Below are 18,271 nucleotides of genomic sequence, written 5' to 3' on the forward strand. Positions count from 1 at the left end.
ACACCCAAAAAAGAGCTTATAGCTTATAAGCTCGTTTGACAAAAAAAATTCTGTTTGGTAACACTTTTTCACCATGAGCTTATAGCTTATTTCACGAGCTTATAAGCTATTTTTCAGAAGCTATTCTAAGTAGCGTTTGAGTTTATAGCTTATAGCTCATTATCTTTTCTTCCAATTTATAAAACCAATTCTACCCCTTTATAATTTTTTTAAGTTACCTTTATATATTTTGTTTCGACTAACATATTATGTTTATATATTATTTTTTTACGTGCTTTTATATATTATTTTTTTGGGCTGGTTTTATATATGTCATATTGTTACGCTTTTTTTAAGGGACATTATAGAAGTAACGTAATTTATTATATGCGCTGTTATGTTACTTTTTTCTTTAAAAAAAAATGTATTGTTACGTTGCTTTCATAGTTACTACTGTCAGTTGCTGCAATAAATTATGTTTATAATTTTCTTTGTTAGTTGAATTTGACGTTCTTTTTGTTAAGTTTATAGTTTATAATTTCATTCTTAGGTTTATAAGTTAAAATGGATAGATAGAAACATATATTTTTTTTGTTACGTTATAAAACTTAATGAATAAAAGTTTAAAATAAAATTTTAGTGGAAAATAATTAATTTAATAATAACATATAAAATATATATTAAATTAGTAAATTAAAACTACTAAATTTTAAGTATTCTAAATATTTTGGTAAAAGAAAGTATTTTAAATATCAATTGTTGTAAATTTTATTATGAATTAAGAATGTCTTTTTCTGTCATTTTACATTTATAGTTAGTTGAGCCGCTAATTTTACCAAACACTTCAATTAACTTATCAACTATCAGTCATCAGTCATCAGCTATAAACTATCAGTTAAAAGCTCTAAGCTAACTTATCTATTAAAAGCTATTTTTACCAAACAGAGCTTTAATTCCAGCTCACAAAGGTGTAATGACTCCCTTTTATTAGTGTCAACCAAAGTATGTTTGGTCATAAACATATGGCATTGTCCAATCAAACGAACACATTATTAATTGTTTCCTCCCATTTCCTAAAACTAATTAAACATTCAATCTTCAAACTCTTGAATTACTATTTCCCCTTTAGTCTTCATGATGATTCCAAGCTGACTCATCCTGCAAGAAGAAACTTTCACCTTGTTTCCTTTTAACCATATATATACACCCATTTAGAATACAAGAATTTATCAACCAAAATCACAAGAGCTCTTCAATACTTCTCACAAGCTAGTTTTTTTGCATAAAAACATCCTCAAAGGCTCCAACTCAAGATAATAACAAAAATGAAGACTTCATTCCTTCATGAACTGCTTAATGGAATTTCTATTAGCTCAACTTGTTCGGTTGGGAAGTCATCAAAAAGATATTTGCCGGATTCTTCTAGCGTATACAGCAAATCCATTGCAAAATCTAGGCAAGGTATTGACACCCCTACATTAACAAAACTGTAATTCATGAATACTTCTTTTAAAAACTAATTTCATTGATCATGGTCATTTTTATATTTTCAGGTAAACTAAATTCAGTTCTGACTAAGATGAACATGTTTGGAAGAAAGGGTGACAGTTTTGCACATGGAGTCCAAGAGCATGGTATGTAATCTCCAAAGATTAATCTTCAATGTTTCACCTTTGCTTATTATATTAGTGTTGCAAGCAAATTTGCTAACAATGGCAGGAAGGTAACACACCAGTTTCGAGTACTGGAAAACTCCAAGAATTTGAGAAGGGAATTTCAGAACGTATGATAACTCAGAAAATTACTTACTTTATTGAAATCAAATTGGTGTATTTAAAGAGCAACTAAGAGTAACTAAATCCCTGGAACTTAGCATATTCTGTGTAACAGAAATATGATAAAGATGTTGTTTGACTAAATCTCTATTAATTTGCTAACTTAGTTATAATAAAACCAAAAACCGTAAAACTAATAAAAGATAAAATGAATACTCTAGATTATACTAACTAATAAGATTTAATAAGAGAATTAAATAAATCCTTTCAGCCAACTGGGCTTTTGTTTCATTCTTTTGGGTCATTCCTTCTTTGTGTTCAACTGCTCATTTCTTATCCCTGGTTCAGTTGCATGTTTGCTGTCTAAACTATACGTATCATTACCATCCCCTTCGACAACCTTGTCCTCAAGGATCGGTGATGGCCACGATGTTCTCATCTCATCTTCATCTTCCCATGTTGCTTCTTCAGGCGACAGTCCTTTCCATTGTACAAGCATTTGAGTTTTGATTCCTTGTGGTGTTCGAAGTGAACGCGTTCCCAAAACCTTGAGAGGTTGATGATCCATGGTGTATCCGGTCAGATTGAGAGGAATAAGTGGTGGTGACTCTGGCGGTTTCCCATGAAATGGACGCAGCTTGGAGATGTGAATCACCGGATGGATTCGGCTGTCCGGGGGTAGCTCGAGTTCACATGCAACGGGTCCAATGTTTCTTGAAATGCGAAATGGACCCAATACACTCAGTTTCCCCAAGATAAGCAGCGACGAAGTCTTTGTGCCAAGATAAGTACAATGGAGATTCTATAGTTCAGATGATTTTTTATGATTCTTTGTCCATTAATGGCCGCACTACTCAGGTATGGTGCTCTATTCACTTCTCTGTAATGTTTTTTACTCTTCAATATGGTTTAATCTTCAATAAGGTTTGAGCATCAAGTATAGAAAGAGTTAAACTTCAATATGGTTTAAACTTTTGTTTTGTTACTAGTTGCTGATCTAATACAAACACTTGTTGGAGGTTATTTTGATGAGTTAATTTGACAGGTTTTTATTATATACTCATACTTTACCTTTTGGAAAGATGAATAACATTGTTTATTAAAATATAGTAATGAATATTGTAGTTGAACTTGGTCATTTAAATGTTTGAATAGGTAGGGGTGTCTGTTTTCCTTTCTAAGCAGTTAGGGTGTGGTTGTGTTGAGTTGTTTGAGGTCTCAATGGATGTAGTTCTGTTTTCAGCAGTTTGTGGGTTTGCAGTTACTAGGGACATGTTTTCAATATTGGTGATTGACTAGACTGATGAAGTCATAAGAAGAGTAGTGATTGACTTCAACAATAGAGTTACTACTATTTTCACAAACTTTACAATATTCAAAGAGATCCTCTAAAATGAGTTTTGGTATTTTATACCTTGAAAGGAATATGCCTATAGACATTCTAATGGTGTGAATAGATACGAGCAGCTATACACTTACTGCTTCAATTTATTTTTTGGTTTAATGAGTTGGAAATATGAAAATCAGTAGTTTATTCATTTGAAAAGATAATAATGTAAACTAAGACTATTTGATTTTATTCTATTTTGACGGTAGTTATAAATTAAGAATGAAAGATGTTGAACTAAAATTTATTAGTTATAATAACATGTTGGTGGAAGTAGTGAAATATGATATCATTTGCTGAGTCAAGATCTCTAACACACTGCTTAATTATTTTTTATGAATTGTAACTTTTATCAATCTAGATTGGATTTATTTTGAAGTAGATTATCAATCTAGTAATCAACGAAAGTAAGTAAGTATGAGCATAGCAGTCGAAGTGACACCACATTTGGAAGTAGAGTTACTGCTATGAAGTAGATTATCAATCTAGATTGGATTTTTCATTGATCCTTTTGTTTGACAATGAAGCACTGACAGTGACACCACATACAACACTCATTTTTTATATCCTTCAGTTTGTTAGATTTGAGATTAATGGTTGAATGTTTATTTTGTTATAGCTACCCTTCAGTTTGTAAGTAAGTATGAGCATAGCAGTCGAAGTGACGGGGATACTGAGAGTTCTGGAACACATTTGGAAGGTGATAGAAGATCTGGTAGCTCAGTTGTAAGTAATGGCAGTGCAAAATCCGATTGTTCTTCTTTATGGACATTTCATAAGCTCTCTCAAACAGTATCACAAGTGCTTATAAATTATAACATTTCATATTTACTGCTAGATGGTAGCTTACTTGACTACCTACCAATTTTTTGTTGTCAATTTTTTTTTGGGGCAATTTTTATTCCTTATTGTAGATGATTGCAGTCACAACAAAGTTTCATTCTTTGGTTTGTAGGAAGTTGTTGTCAAAAGGTTTCTAGATCAAGATATATCTGGTGAGGCACTTGAAGAATTCATAAGTGAGGCATAGGTCACTTATCCTCCTTCACTATGTGTATGTGTCTATATATAATGCATGAAGAACCACTGTATTTCTTTTTCAACACAAGATTATAGAGCAATCATTTGTGATTTTCTGTAAGTTCATGAATATCTCTATGGTGAGTTCCAATGTCTTGATTATGCTACTGCTACATTTAGATGATGGTAAAACATATTTAACGTATGATATTTTTTATATATACCAGAAAACTTACGTTATTTAATTACAAATAGGTCAGAATAATGAAAAGATTGAGGCATCCAAATGTGGTTCTCTTCATGGGAGCTGTAATTCGACCTCCAAATTTGGTTACAAGACTTTATTATTTGTGATAGGTTAACCTTTTATGGCACTGTTCATGTACCTCCAAAATAGTATTGATAGTTGATTATGGTTTGTACGGAGTTCTCTTTTGCTTGTTGTTATGCTTTTTAATGAACAATGTTTCACATTTGTTATGGTGATAGAGTCTTTCAAGTTTCAGGTATGCTAAGGAGGTTCCATTTGGTTCACAAGAAGTATGAGTTTAATTCATTCATACTTTTAGAACTTTTTTTCTTTTGATGTGAAGTTGTTATTGTTGTAATGGTGTAAAATGAAGAATACGAACAAGATGGATGAAAAGAGATAAAAATGATATGAACAAGAAAGAATGAAGCAAAATATGAAAGAATGAGATCGAATATTTAGAAACTACTCTTTTTCTGCGTACTAAATAAGAATATGTAAATTGGATATTATGCAATTCTATGATAATTTAGAACATTTTATGTTATTTTAAATTGAATTGATTTTCCGTATTTAGAAAAATAATTGTAAAAAAAAGGTGCATGTGATAGATGCGATTTGTTTTGTTTTAGGGAATGTGATAATTCTTGTTATACTTGTTCTTTTCAATTAATTAAAAAAATATATGTAAGTGCGTAGAACGAGCAACAATTTTTTTTTTTCAACTGTTCTCATAAAAAGAAAACAGCTCCAAACGACAAATGATATTAAACATAATCATTCTAACCGTTGACTATGACTTAATTGAACTAAGAGTGATCTAGGAAGACGAATTTCAGCAATCAGAATCTTAGAGATAAATCGATTTGACAGACCATCTCTTTGGGAATCTAGTTAACATGAAATTACACTTATCAGCTAACTGAAATTACCCAAATGACAAACGGTATCCAACAGAATCATCCCTATTGTTGAATATGACTTAATTGAATTTTGAATGAATCGGAAACTTAAATTTTGACGAAGGGATCGTCTGTCGCGAAAGCTTTCGATCGCCAAAATTCGAGTTTGTACTTCATCCTTAGTCCACTTAGATCTTATTCAACGGTCGAGTTAATTAATTATATAGAAGATAAATTCTTAGTTGGACACAACTCCAAATCAATAAATTTGGACACACAAAAATGATCACTTTTCAAAACTGTTAACATCAATTAAATAAAATCAAAATTCGAAAATTTCACATGTGCTTGATTGGTTCTGATGGTAATATTAATTGCTTTCCAAGTTACGGGACTCTGGTTCGATCCCTGCTTTTGTTATATTTTGTTCTTTTTTTGCCAGTCATCTTCTTCGTCCGCAAGTTGCATACGGGTTGTTTCGACCCGTGATCCGAGTCCGATCGGATCTCCCTCGATATACAATGAAATGCAACGATTTTTTCCTAGTTTTGATCGGATTTGAAAGACAAGGAGAAAGCACATACTTATTTGGCAAATCCCCTAGTCAATCACAATTAATTTTGTTATGGTTTTGCAAAAACAAACATGGTTAAAAACTTGATTTTTCATGGAAGTTACAACATTTCATACTTTAATTTCATATGGTTTTCGATTTAGCATTCGATAAAAAGTTACCATATCAATTTGAGAAATAAACCTGACTTAAATCGTAAAACAAAAAATGGATTTCTCGAAAAACTGAATCTCAGTATGGTGGAGGCATCTTGGACGGCGGTGGCGAACTGAAGAGTGTTGAGTGAAGGGCGATTGATTCTAAACAGTGTGAGTGTTTTGAATTGGTGGAGGAATGTTCGACGGAGGAAAATGCCGAACAGCAGTGGCGCGACGAGATAACGATGGCGGAGATTGGAAGGTGAAATGGCAATTCAAAACGGCGGAGATTGGAAGGTGAAATGGAAGTGATATGTAAATAACAATGTTGATGATAAACATAATCTTTCTAGTCTGATGAAGTTTGCTGATATGCTATTATTCATCCATCATGAGTAAAATGTTGTTTATCATCAACATTTGGACTGTGAAATGGGAAAAGGATTCACTCTATGTTATGGTGTCTGAGATTGATCAAACGGGTGAGATTGGAACAAACTTATGGTATGTTAGTGATCGAGTGTGGAGAGTTGTCAATGTTCCTTATGTTTAATCTAGACCACATATTTAATCCAATGATATTTTTTACTCCCTCATCGGTGAGGGACCTATTAGCTACCTCATCCTAGCCGTCATCTCAAGAGATATATTGTTTACTACTCCCTCCGTCCTTAATTATAAGACCTTTTTGAGAATTTTTTTTGTCCTTTTTTATAAGACCCCTTTGTTATTTTCAACTACATTAATTATTTCTTTACATACATGCCCCTATTTATTATACATATTTTTCTTCAATCAACAATAAATAACATGTTGAAAACATAAATTAACCTTCTTTCTTAAAGGATAAAATTGTAAAAACAGTAGTGATTACAAACAACTTTAATACAAATATCCACTATTTTAATTCCGTGATTTTGACAAAAGAGTCTTATATATATATATATATATATATATATGGATGGAGGGAGTATTTCCTTTTCGACACCAAAACGAATCGTTTTGTTTATGGTAAAAAGGAGCAACAAAGTGGCGCCTGTCAGAATTGGCGTGCATTGCATTACATGGCAATGAATAGTCAGTCATATATAGTGGACGGAGGTGGTGTGAGAAAAGGTAAAAGGTAAAAGGAGGATCCAAAGTTTTTCTTAGTTTTAACCTCAAAAATCTCAAATCAAATTAAAGTTCATCATTCACTTTTTTATAATCAACCATCATGGAGCAGTGATTCACTTCTCAATTAAATTTTCTTTACCAAGTAGTATGTTTTTATAGACACTTATACTCTCATACACTCACGATCGTTAATTTGATTGAGTAGTTAGTTATCGTTAATTTGATTGAGTAGTTAGTTGATTCAGTTTACATTGAAAATTATGGTTAGTTTATATAGTTTGAATTAACCATGATTTTGACTGTGAAAACAATTAACCATTTACTTAACTAAATTAATCATATTTTTTCACGTGATTAACCAAATGTTGTTTGATATTTGTCAAAAGTGTCTAAAGGTGTACGAGTTGCTTGACACTCTAAACCTATGTTTGTTTTAGTGGTACAATTAAGTAGATGTACGTTTGGACTAACTCTACAATTAGTAGCTTTTCAAAAACCACGACAAATATATATATTTCCTTTGTTGCCTCTAAACCAAACACACTCTAATTAAGTTTGTTATTTTATCATCAATCCATTATTTGCATTCAATTCAAACATGCACTAATATAAAGTCCAAAAAACATAGCCCTAAATTTTTATTTCTTCCCCTAAACTAAATAAACAAGACTATTGTCTCCTTTGTCCATGTTTTGTAAAAAAGGTTAATGAGAAACAAAGAAAGGGAAAAAGGAAAAGTTAGGGGGTGGTGGGGGCATAGAGAGTGCTACTACTGATTCAAAAGCCATAAGTTGAGAGAGAGAGAGAGAGAAAGTGGGAACATTCTGAAATTGGTTGGCTTTTTGTGTTTGTGTAGCTAGCTGTGGTGGCTGTCATCAAAAGATGAGGAACAGCTCATCTTTTTTCAAGCCTCATCTTTTGCCATTCTTTTGATTGGTTCATGTAGTTTCATCCTTGTTTATGTTTATGTTTATAGACATAAACACCTCTTCTTTTTTCATATACTAAACCAAACAAACCTTTGTGTTTCTTTGATATCAACTATAAACCAGAAACAATTTCTGTGTCTTCTAGGTATGTCTTCAAACTATTCATATCATGTTTTTGTTCTTTCTCTTTCTTATGTTTTTTTTACTTTTGAAGCCGAAACATGAAAATCCCATGTTGATTTTTTTGTTTTATGTATCTTTTGCTAAAACTAAAAAACCATCATTATTCCACCTTGTGACCAATTGGGTTGGTTTCAATGCAGCTTTTTTATTTATAATTCTGATAAAATGTTTACTTTGTTGATGAAAAGAAAAAAAAAAAGCATTTTTTTTTTCAATCCTATGGTAGTGTATAACGTGTCTAATGATGTATAGAAACCACAAAAAACGATGCTTTATGTCTACAAAATAGGTGGTTTTATGAACTAATACCAAAAAATGCTGTCTTTTGTTTTCAGGAGTTCAAAGAAGGGACATGGCTACACTAGTAGTGTGTGAATGTTGAGTATGGAATTTGGTTTCTGAAATTTTGCTGACCAGAAAGTGTGTGTGTTTGTTTGTTACTTTGTGGTGTCTAAATCCATTGTTGGAAACAACAACAAAAACAAATACCAAGATTCAGAAACATAATTTTAATAGAGAGTGGGGCGGTGGTGTCAGGTAGAACTAGTGGGGGTGTCTGTAACAAAGTTACTCTTTCTTTGAGAAAATTATTATTTTATAAATATATGAATGTGTTTGTGTGTGTTGGAGATAGTTTGTTTTGTTGGTAATGTCTCCTAACATGGTTTATCTTGGCCGGTCTCTTTGGACTTTGTTACCAATTTAGTAAGCAACATGTTCTTTGAGTCTCTTCTCATTCAAGTTACAAAAAGAATAATACTAATACCCCAAAAATAGTTTAAAATTTCATCTAACTAGCCTTGGTTTGTGGGAAAGATTCGGTCATACAAGGAAAGAACTTGAACTTGATCCTTTTATCTTCTACTTTGATCTAGATAGCAATTTACTTGCATTTTCTGTTTTATCCAAACTTGGTCAAGAGTTTGTGGAGTAGGTGATTTGAGAAGCTATTTTGGAGCTTTTTTCTTTTTGGTCAAGATGAAGTTTATGAAACTTGGATCTAAGCCTGATTCTTTTCAAAATGATGGAGATAATGTTAGGTATGTAATTAGTTTCCTCTATACTTAGATCACTTACATCTTGCTTTGAATCCTATGTTATTTGAGATTCTTATTTATGATTTGTTCTTTTTGATTTCCTTCCAAATCCATTGGTTGGTTTCTTATGTTTGATTTCGGCACATATTTCAATTAGGCTTATTACAAACTTCATTAGTATTATTTTGTCATGATGGATCTTTTGCTTGTACATTAAAAAAACTTAGAATTTTTCTAGCAATGTATTGAGATTGATTTGTTATCCTAATTAGTTCTTCAGCTTATAGGATAAAGCTACATGCTCATATTTATTTTTGTTAAAAATATATTTCATCTCTAATTTGTAGTATAAGCATGCACACTATAATTAAGCCTAAGAATATAAGTGCTTATGAATAAGCTATTTTGATAACAAATTACTATAAAATAAAGTTTAACGGTTTCTGTATAAGCTAAAAACTTCTTTCATAAGCAATCCTGGAGAGCTTCTGGAAATAAGTAAAAACAACTTATGGACATATCATAAGTTGTTTTCATAAGCTCAGATTGAAGATTGATAAGTTTGAAGTTCCATTCTTTATCGGTCAAGGATATGCAGCCCATCTCCATAGTTCAGATATATTTTCTTGATCTTTCCGGAATGTGATAAATTTCTTTCTCACATCCTATTCTCCCTTAACTCCAACAAGAGCTTCCACCTCGCTAGGGTCCAACCAGAAAGAAGCAAAAGTTAACATTGTCACAGGAATCAGTTGCATCTCTGACAAGTCCGGAAATGATATCTCACTCATTGGTGTTCATTATATAAACCGTTCTTTGTAGATGCTGAGTGACAGTTGGATATAGTATCACATAGTGTTCCATATTTCTTTTCAGATTTATCGTTGAAAATGATTTTCCTTTCCAATAATTTTTTCAACTATAGATATAGAAATGAATGATAGTTCATACATTTTTAAATCAAACTGTTTATATGTAGAAACCGATCCACTTATTTTAAAATTTCACATGACAAAAGAAGCATTTGATTCTCATCTTGAAACATAGTAGTTATATGGATCTAATTTTGATTGAGTGAAAATGTTAAAAGCTCAGCAATGTTAACTAATTATATTATATGATACCACTTATTTAAAAATTGTTAAAAATTCTTGCTTCAAGTTAAAAAAAAGCTTAGTTAGTACAATGGTGTACGGTTTCAGAGTGTGACCATAGCCATATTTGGTTTTGTGTCCTGTGCCTTCTGCATATTTATGAACAATATTAGATACATGTTTGTTGTTAATTCAGAAGAACTAATGTGTTTTCAGCAACTGTAGAATAAAAGAGATAGTTCTTTTCATTTCCCCCCCTAATTTTGTAGTTAATATGTGTATACCAGAAAACATAATATTGCTTATCATACTGCAGTAGGTTCAATATAATTATCTTGATAATTTACATTTTCTTTTGGTTTGTTCATTTCTTTCAAAATTAATGTGAAGTGGCGTATATTTTTGTTCAGGTATGTGGCAACTGAGCTGGCATCTGACATAGTCGTTAATGTTGGGGACGTAAAATTTTATCTACATAAGGTAAAGTTCTATTTTGCACTTTTGTGAAATAGAGCCAAAGAATACTATTTTTGCAATTATTGTATACAATTGTTTTGTTCAATTGTTCGCGCTCGCTGCATAAGTTTATGTTGTTTGATTATCCTTGAGCCTGTTGATTGAACCTTTACCTGATCAATATCTGCAGTTTCCACTTTTGTCCAAAAGTTTACGCTTGCAAAAGTTGGTTTCAAACACAGATGAGGAGAACGACGAAATTCACATCCACGACATTCCTGGGGGACCTGTTGCTTTTGAAATATGTGCAAAGTTCTGTTATGGTATGGTTGTCACTCTAAATGCATACAATGTAGTTGCAGCTCGCTGTGCAGCGGAGTATCTTGAGATGTACGAAACCATTGAAAAGGGAAATCTCATCTACAAGATTGAAGTTTTCCTCAACTCCAGCATTTTCAGGAGCTGGAAAGATTCGATTATTGTTCTACAAACAACTAAATCACTTCTTCCGTGGTCGGAGGAACTTAAGATCGTGAGCCATTGTATCGAGTCCATAGCTACCAAGGCTTCGATGGATCCATCCAAGGTGGAGTGGTCATACACATATAACAGGAAAAAGCTCCCATCGGAAAATGGGAACGATGCACACTGGAATGGTGTGAGGAAACAACTAATGGTTCCAAAGGATTGGTGGGTGGAAGATCTTTGCGAGCTCCAACTTGATCTCTATAAGCGAGTCCTGTCAACTATTACAACCAATGGAAATGTTTCCGGGGCAGTTGTCGGAGAAGCTCTAAGTGCGTACACCTCTAGAAGGTTGCCTGGTTTTAATAAGGGTGTTATCCAGAGTGGTGATACCACAAAGAATAGATTATTATTGGAGACTATTGTCGGTTTATTGCCAGCAGATATGGGAAGTGGCTCTTGCGCTTTCTCGCTGAAGTTATTAAAAGTGGCTATTCAACTGGATTGTGAAGTGTCAGTGAGATCTGAACTGATGAGGAGGATAGGCCAGAGGCTTGATGAGGCTACGGTGGCTGATCTTTTGATTTGTGCGTCGGCTGGTGAAACAACTCACGATGTTGAAACTGTGCAGAAGCTAGTTGAAGTGTTTGTAGCACATGAACATCAATCTTTGATGGAAGACGAATTGCAGGAGATCAGAAGCCCCAAGATGGTATCAAACACTTCAAGCAAGATAAAGGTTGCAAAGCTTGTCGATAGCTACCTTGCTGAGATTGCACGTGATCCTAATCTGCCTCTTCTCAGTTTTGTGAATATCGCCGATTTGGTATCAAGCTTTCCTAGACCGTCTCATGACGGTCTTTATCGTGCCATTGACATGTATTTAAAGGTTAGTCACCATACATGTATTTAACCTGTTTAGATGTACCGAATGATTCCATTGACTTCAACCGAACTGAATTTCTGAGACTCACACTATTATGTTATGCAGGAACATCCTGGAATCAGCAAAAGTGAGAGGAAAAGAATATGTAGGTTGATGGACTGCAGGAAGCTGTCTGCAGAAGCTTGCATGCATGCAGTGCAGAATGAGCGACTTCCTTTACGTGTCGTTGTACAAGTTCTCTTCTTTGAGCAGATGAGAGCTTCAACAACTTCATCATCAGGTGGCACGAGCACTCCTGATCTTCCCGGTTCCATCAGGGCATTGCATCCCGGTGGTTCTCACGGTAGTTCAAGGTCTACCACAACCAACACAGAAGAGGAATGGGATGCTGTGGCAACAGCAGAAGACATAAAAGTTCTGAAAGGCGAACTCGCCGCACTAAAACTATCAAGTGGAGGTAGCCAGAGTAGTGATAGAAACAGCAACAACAATGACGGTGGTGGTATAGGCAATGCAGAAAAAGTCGCTGCTAACAAAATGAAAGGCTTCCTTATGTCCAAGAAGCTATTCTCCAAGCTTTGGTCGAGCAAAGAAAAAAACGGAGAGATTACTAGCTCTGATACGTCCGAAAGCCCCGCTTCTACTGTTGTTGAGGAGACAAAATCTACACCATCTAGAAGTAGGAGACATTCAGTATCTTAAATTTTTTATTTTCTTGCATCGTTGTATAATCGTCGATCACTTTGGTAGCATTAGGAGATAGAGCTTACTTAACACATCTTCTAGCTGAGATTGACTGTGGCTTGAAGGTGTGAAGGTTGTTTGTGGCTACATCTTACAACTACTGCTAGAGCAGCTTCCACTTAAGATGAGCTTAATGAGGGACCCGGTTTTGTTGTACTATATAATCAGAGAAGGATTATCATTGACTTATGAACTGTTAAGAGAAAATTTGTAAGCATTTTTAAGATATAAAGTTAATTAACTAGAATCAACTGCTGATGAGCTTATATAACTAACTAGAATCAAATGCTAGGCTCAATTGCCTAGTGGTGTTTGTATTGGTTCTTAATGAACTGTTTTCACTAATTTTGACCTACTTTGATGATTGTACAAAATTGACATTGTTGCAATTTCTTTGTTAGGGAATTTCACTTGACAAGCTTTAACTTTTCACTGTTTAAAAACTAGTTATTACATAGCACATGCAAAAGGGTAAATAAGAAAACAAAACGTTTAAGGTGCATTTGATTTGTTTTTGTCTGTGTTTACTTGATGTTTTCATAATAATCATGAGAATGCTAATATATTCTAGTATTTTGTTGCATGATCTTGTCTATGTTCAAGAGTTTGCTCCTAATCACTCATTCATCACTCGTTTCAAACGTGCACTGGTAAAAAACACACTACTTACTGACATTTTCTCCTTTTCTGAGTCTCTATAGGAACCTTATCACACCACTCTCTTCCTCCAATTTATTTCAGAGTACTGCTATTTGTCGTGAGGTATAACAGCGCAAAGCTGTCACAAACTGTGCATGTCCTTAGATTCTCATTTGGCGGAATAAAATCAACAAAAACAAAGTAAAAAAAAAAAATGATAAAACATGATAAATAAAATAAAAAATATATATAAAAGTACCATCAATTTTTTAAAAAAATAAATAGAACTAATGCAAATTTTTTCAGATTATTTTGAGAATATGAAAAATAAAATAAAAATGAAAAATTGGTCTAAACGATGGAATTTATGATTTTGATGGGCGGAATCCCACAAGAAGTTCCTTCTATGAAAGTCTTGATCCTTGATTTTTTCTTCTTCTGATTTCTTGGAAAAGTTTCGGAGCAATTTGATTAAGTAGTTCGAAAATTGGATTTTCGACAGGGCACGACGGGAACAACTAACAATGACCTAAAACACAAGGATGAGGTTAGGATGATTAGTATAGTCCTTAAACTGGTTATTCATGTTTCAAACACGCTCAATATTTGTGCTGATACGATTTAGATTATATAATCGAAACTATTTTTCCTTTAAACTTTTGGCACAAGAGGGGTGTTTAGGGGTGTTCGGATTTTATAATCTGAAAAAAGCAAGGAACACGCCCTTTTTTTATTGTGTTCGGATTATAAAATCTAAATTGGTGAAAAACTCATTTTACCACCTCAAATCGGAGGAACGCTCATTTTGCATTATAGAATCTAAAAAATTTCATGGTCGTTTTCGTAAGAAAATAGGATGCGCGAGAAACAGATAGGATGAAAAAAGGGTTGTGTTTAGCCTGGGAAAGCCCAAACTTTCCCACCATGGTGCATAACCTGCACGTGGCAGTTCAACCAGTTGTCAAATAAAATAGGATTTTTTTGTCAACCAATCAAACTTTGCCATTTGGCCAAACATAAACAACATTAGAAAAGAAAAGAAAAATACCGCATCCTTCTCCGACATTTTATCTTCATCTTCTACGTAACTCTCCATACTACATGTTTTAATGTTTCTGGAAAATTACATAACTCAAGAATGGTTGATGATAAATCTCTCTTGGTTGCTACTCTAAAATGCATGCATAAACTCTCCTCTGTTTGCAACCTTAGAGCAAACGGAGTTGAGGATGTTAAATATGATTTATTATTTCATAGTTCACCTTTTATATTAATGTTAATGGTGAACAGTTTTTAACATTTTATTAAATAAAAATAAAGGCTGGGGTTCGATTTTTTCGGATCTGAAAATCAGCTTCTTCCTCTTTTTTACCAAACTTCTTCATCCTCTTCTTCACTGTTTTTGTTCTGATTTGATTTTATTTTCTTCATCATCTTGGTTTATAGGTTTGTATAGATGGAACATTTAGTTTTTGGCTTGATTTTGTGAATGGAGAAGAAGTTAGATTTTCTAGGTTTGAGATTATGAAGATTGAAGAACTTGTTTCTTTTTTCTTGAAACTTTTTTCTTCTGGCTTTGACTACCCATCGAAATCCACCAAACCAGCTTCAAGCAAGTAGTGTCCATCAACGAATTTCAAGATGGGATGCACAATAAAAAAAATAATTAACTCAAATTGGATTTGATTCTTGAAACTAGCTTGACCCTTTACAGCATTATCATCATATACAAAGGATCTTTACATTTAAAAAGAAAAAAATCAATATAAAAACAATCAATTAAGGGTGGGGTCTCTATTTTTATTTACCCATAAAATCAAAAAGTTGCTAAGAGGTAACCAATCTTAGATCTGGACCGTTGATTAAATAAAATAATATATCTATGGTTGTAACATAAACTTTTCCATCGTGGGAAAAAACTTACTTTCCCATGCTAAACCTCACCTGAAAAAAAGTAAGACTCTTTCTTTTTTCACCCTATTAATTTCTCGTGCACCCTATTTTGTTCGAATTATATATAAATTGAAATAAATTATGGTTTTTCTTTAAAAAAATATAGTTTTAGCATTTATTTAATGATTTTTTTTGAAGGAATTTAATGAAATGTTTGGTAGCTACATAAATAAATTAATTCAGCAAATAATCACCATGCCCTTTAATTTATAATAGTCGATTTCAATGTACAATTAGGAATAGTGAACGATGGTTAGTGCTTAGTGCAGATTTCCTTCTTCCTTTTTGCTTTTCCTTATTTTTGAACTTGAAGAGTGTCACTCAAAGTTGATTTTTAGATGCTCGCTCTATTTAAAAAAGGTGGACCTAATTACAAGGATAACATTAATTGGAACATTATCATGAATTCATCAGAGCAGATGTAATCACACATGTCAAATCCCACCTTAATAGATTTTTTTAATAAACCCACCTTAATATAGCTAAAAGAAAGAGATAGACCCATATTTAAGATGTAAGAATAGACCCAATTATAAGTGGAGTTTATATATCACCTGACCTACGAATCGAATTATTTGATTAAATATTTTTGCAAATTTAGATTTTTTTTTTAAGTTAAACTAACTCATCCAAATTGACGATTGACATCAAAGAATTTTTGTAAACTCAATTAATTTAACTAAATATATATAATGTTGTAATTTTATATATTTATCATAATTTTTTGAAGGATTAAATATGTTTTCTACTAAATATTTTTTTGAGAGGTTGTTTGACTAATATTATATACTTGTTTATTATATTTATCGTTAACTTAAATAAATAATTCTCTTAAAAAATATCAAATAATAATTAGGCCAACTAGTAATTTAAATGAATTTAATATAATTCGATACTTATTCTAAAATAAGTTTTTAAATAAATTTTTAAGTTAAACTAAATTCCATGATATTTTGTCACTTCAACTATGAATATAATATGAAAACACACGATTGTCATAATTATTAATTGATGTTATAATATATGAATATCATTAGATGTAAGTGTAAAATAATTTACACCATCAAAACATGCACATTATCATGACAAGATTATTGCATATTTGTTGAAAGGAATTCAATAATATGTTATCACGTCAATTATTAAATATGAAAACATGATCATTAAACGATGTACAACACATCCTTGAATATGCATTTCATCCGTTGCTTTTACACTCATGCTCCGTTTTCTCTCCCAAAAAGCTTGACTAATTTGTATAGTTATCAGCTTTTTGATTGATCAATACTAAAGAAGCTACAAATATTGGCTTCTGATTTTCACGGTGAGAATATCATCAATTGTTGTATGGTTGTGGCCATAAAACACGTATCCAAAGTCGTTAAACTTCAAGAACATATTGGATGGACGGAACCTCTTTTTTCATCCATCCATATCTGTTACAAAAAGTCCTATGATACGTGGTCGTTCTAAAAGATAAGTACATAATCAGTCGATCAAAATAAACCTTTCATCAAAATAACACCTCAAATATTAAATCAACATTGACGATCTTTATCCATCAATGTCACACAAAACCAAAACGATCTTTTGCAGTTGTTATCTAAGATTATGACTTTTCTATCGTTATCAGCAATGAGTTGGGATGTATTCTTTAGAACATTTAACTGTTTATAGAAGTGGATGAAAAATAAATATTGGTCTGGCATTCTAAATATTTTTAAACATAAACGACTAGCTTAACAAAAAAAAAAGATTAGATTGCCAATTTTTTAAAAAGTAAATAAATATGTGTTCACGTGTGTAAACACAAGTTATTTACAATAGGTAAGCTGCTCAATGAAATGTCTTAGATGGAGTTCCAAGAACATTATGAATAAGACTTAGATGAAAGATACATTGTTCAAGATAATCCCCCGCTCTCTAGTTGTCTCCTTTTATAGATCTCACTTTGTTGACTTAATGAGCATTTCTTTGGATGTCTAGTCCCATTAACCCTCTGAGGTCCATATGGCTTCTCTGTACCACGCGCATGGAGTCAAGGACATAGCTTACGTCACTTGTGTGTGCAGGACATGTGGCACGTTATGAGATACCCTCAAGAGGAGGATCAAAAAGTTGCTTGGACAACGATTTGAGAGAGCTAGTGACGTTGATGGTGGAGCTCACATGACCTGAACGATCAAACTGAACTGAGCAGATGGAGCTCACGTGACCTGAACGATCAAACTGAACTAAGCAGGTGAAGCTCACGTGACCTGAATGATCAAGTTGAGTTGTACATGTTGAATAGTCAATGTATAGGAGAGTCCACGTGGTATGGTCCTCCATACCAGTCCACAATCCACCAAGCGACAAGTCTGTTAAAACGTAGACGTTTGTTCTTCATAACATCGACCTGAACCAGTCCAATAATAAAAAAAAATATGACTAATGACGCAATTTTATCTTATTTGTATGTATTATCACAAAAAAAAAAATCCAATTAAAAAGGTTAACGTACTCCTTCCTTAAAAAAAAGTTTAATATAATTAGTGTTTCCTTTATAGCTCTTCAATCAACAAATCAATTTTATATCATCCACATGATCACTATATTCTTGTGTAACTCTTAAAATTAGAGTTATGTTATTTAAATATCGAAAAGTCGACGGCCAATAAAAAGCACTTCATTTATAATTGATGTTGGAGGGAAGAACTTTAATTTGAAAGCAAAAAAAAAAAAAAAAGCAAATTGAAGGAATAT

At 32.7% G+C, this 18,271-nt stretch overlaps 1 protein-coding gene across 1 annotated transcript; it reads left to right on the top strand.

The window, feature by feature from the left end:
* Positions 1-7,828: 7,828 nt before the first annotated feature.
* LOC11430283 (BTB/POZ domain-containing protein NPY5) lies at positions 7,829-13,185 on the top strand. Its single transcript, XM_003611559.4, has 5 exons — positions 7,829-8,214; positions 8,588-9,292; positions 10,794-10,863; positions 11,030-12,193; positions 12,296-13,185. Exons 2-5 carry the CDS (start codon positions 9,231-9,233, stop codon positions 12,890-12,892), a joined length of 1,893 nt encoding a protein of 630 aa, XP_003611607.1. The 5' UTR covers positions 7,829-8,214; positions 8,588-9,230; the 3' UTR covers positions 12,893-13,185.
* Positions 13,186-18,271: the final 5,086 nt, after the last annotated feature.

Source organism: Medicago truncatula, chromosome 5 (assembly GCF_003473485.1).
Source record: "Medicago truncatula cultivar Jemalong A17 chromosome 5, MtrunA17r5.0-ANR, whole genome shotgun sequence".
Classification (NCBI taxonomy): Eukaryota; Viridiplantae; Streptophyta; class Magnoliopsida; order Fabales; family Fabaceae; genus Medicago; species Medicago truncatula.

Bases quoted from the DNA above. Each gene is read 5' to 3' on its own strand.
- LOC11430283 (XM_003611559.4), top strand. From the start codon at position 9,231: ATGAAGTTTATGAAACTTGGATCTAAGCCTGATTCTTTTCAAAATGAT. The intron at 9,293-10,793 runs GTATGTAATTAG...ATTTTTGTTCAG, and splicing joins AATGATGGAGATAATGTTAG to GTATGTGGCAACTGAGCTGG. The intron at 10,864-11,029 runs GTAAAGTTCTAT...CAATATCTGCAG, and splicing joins TAAAATTTTATCTACATAAG to TTTCCACTTTTGTCCAAAAG.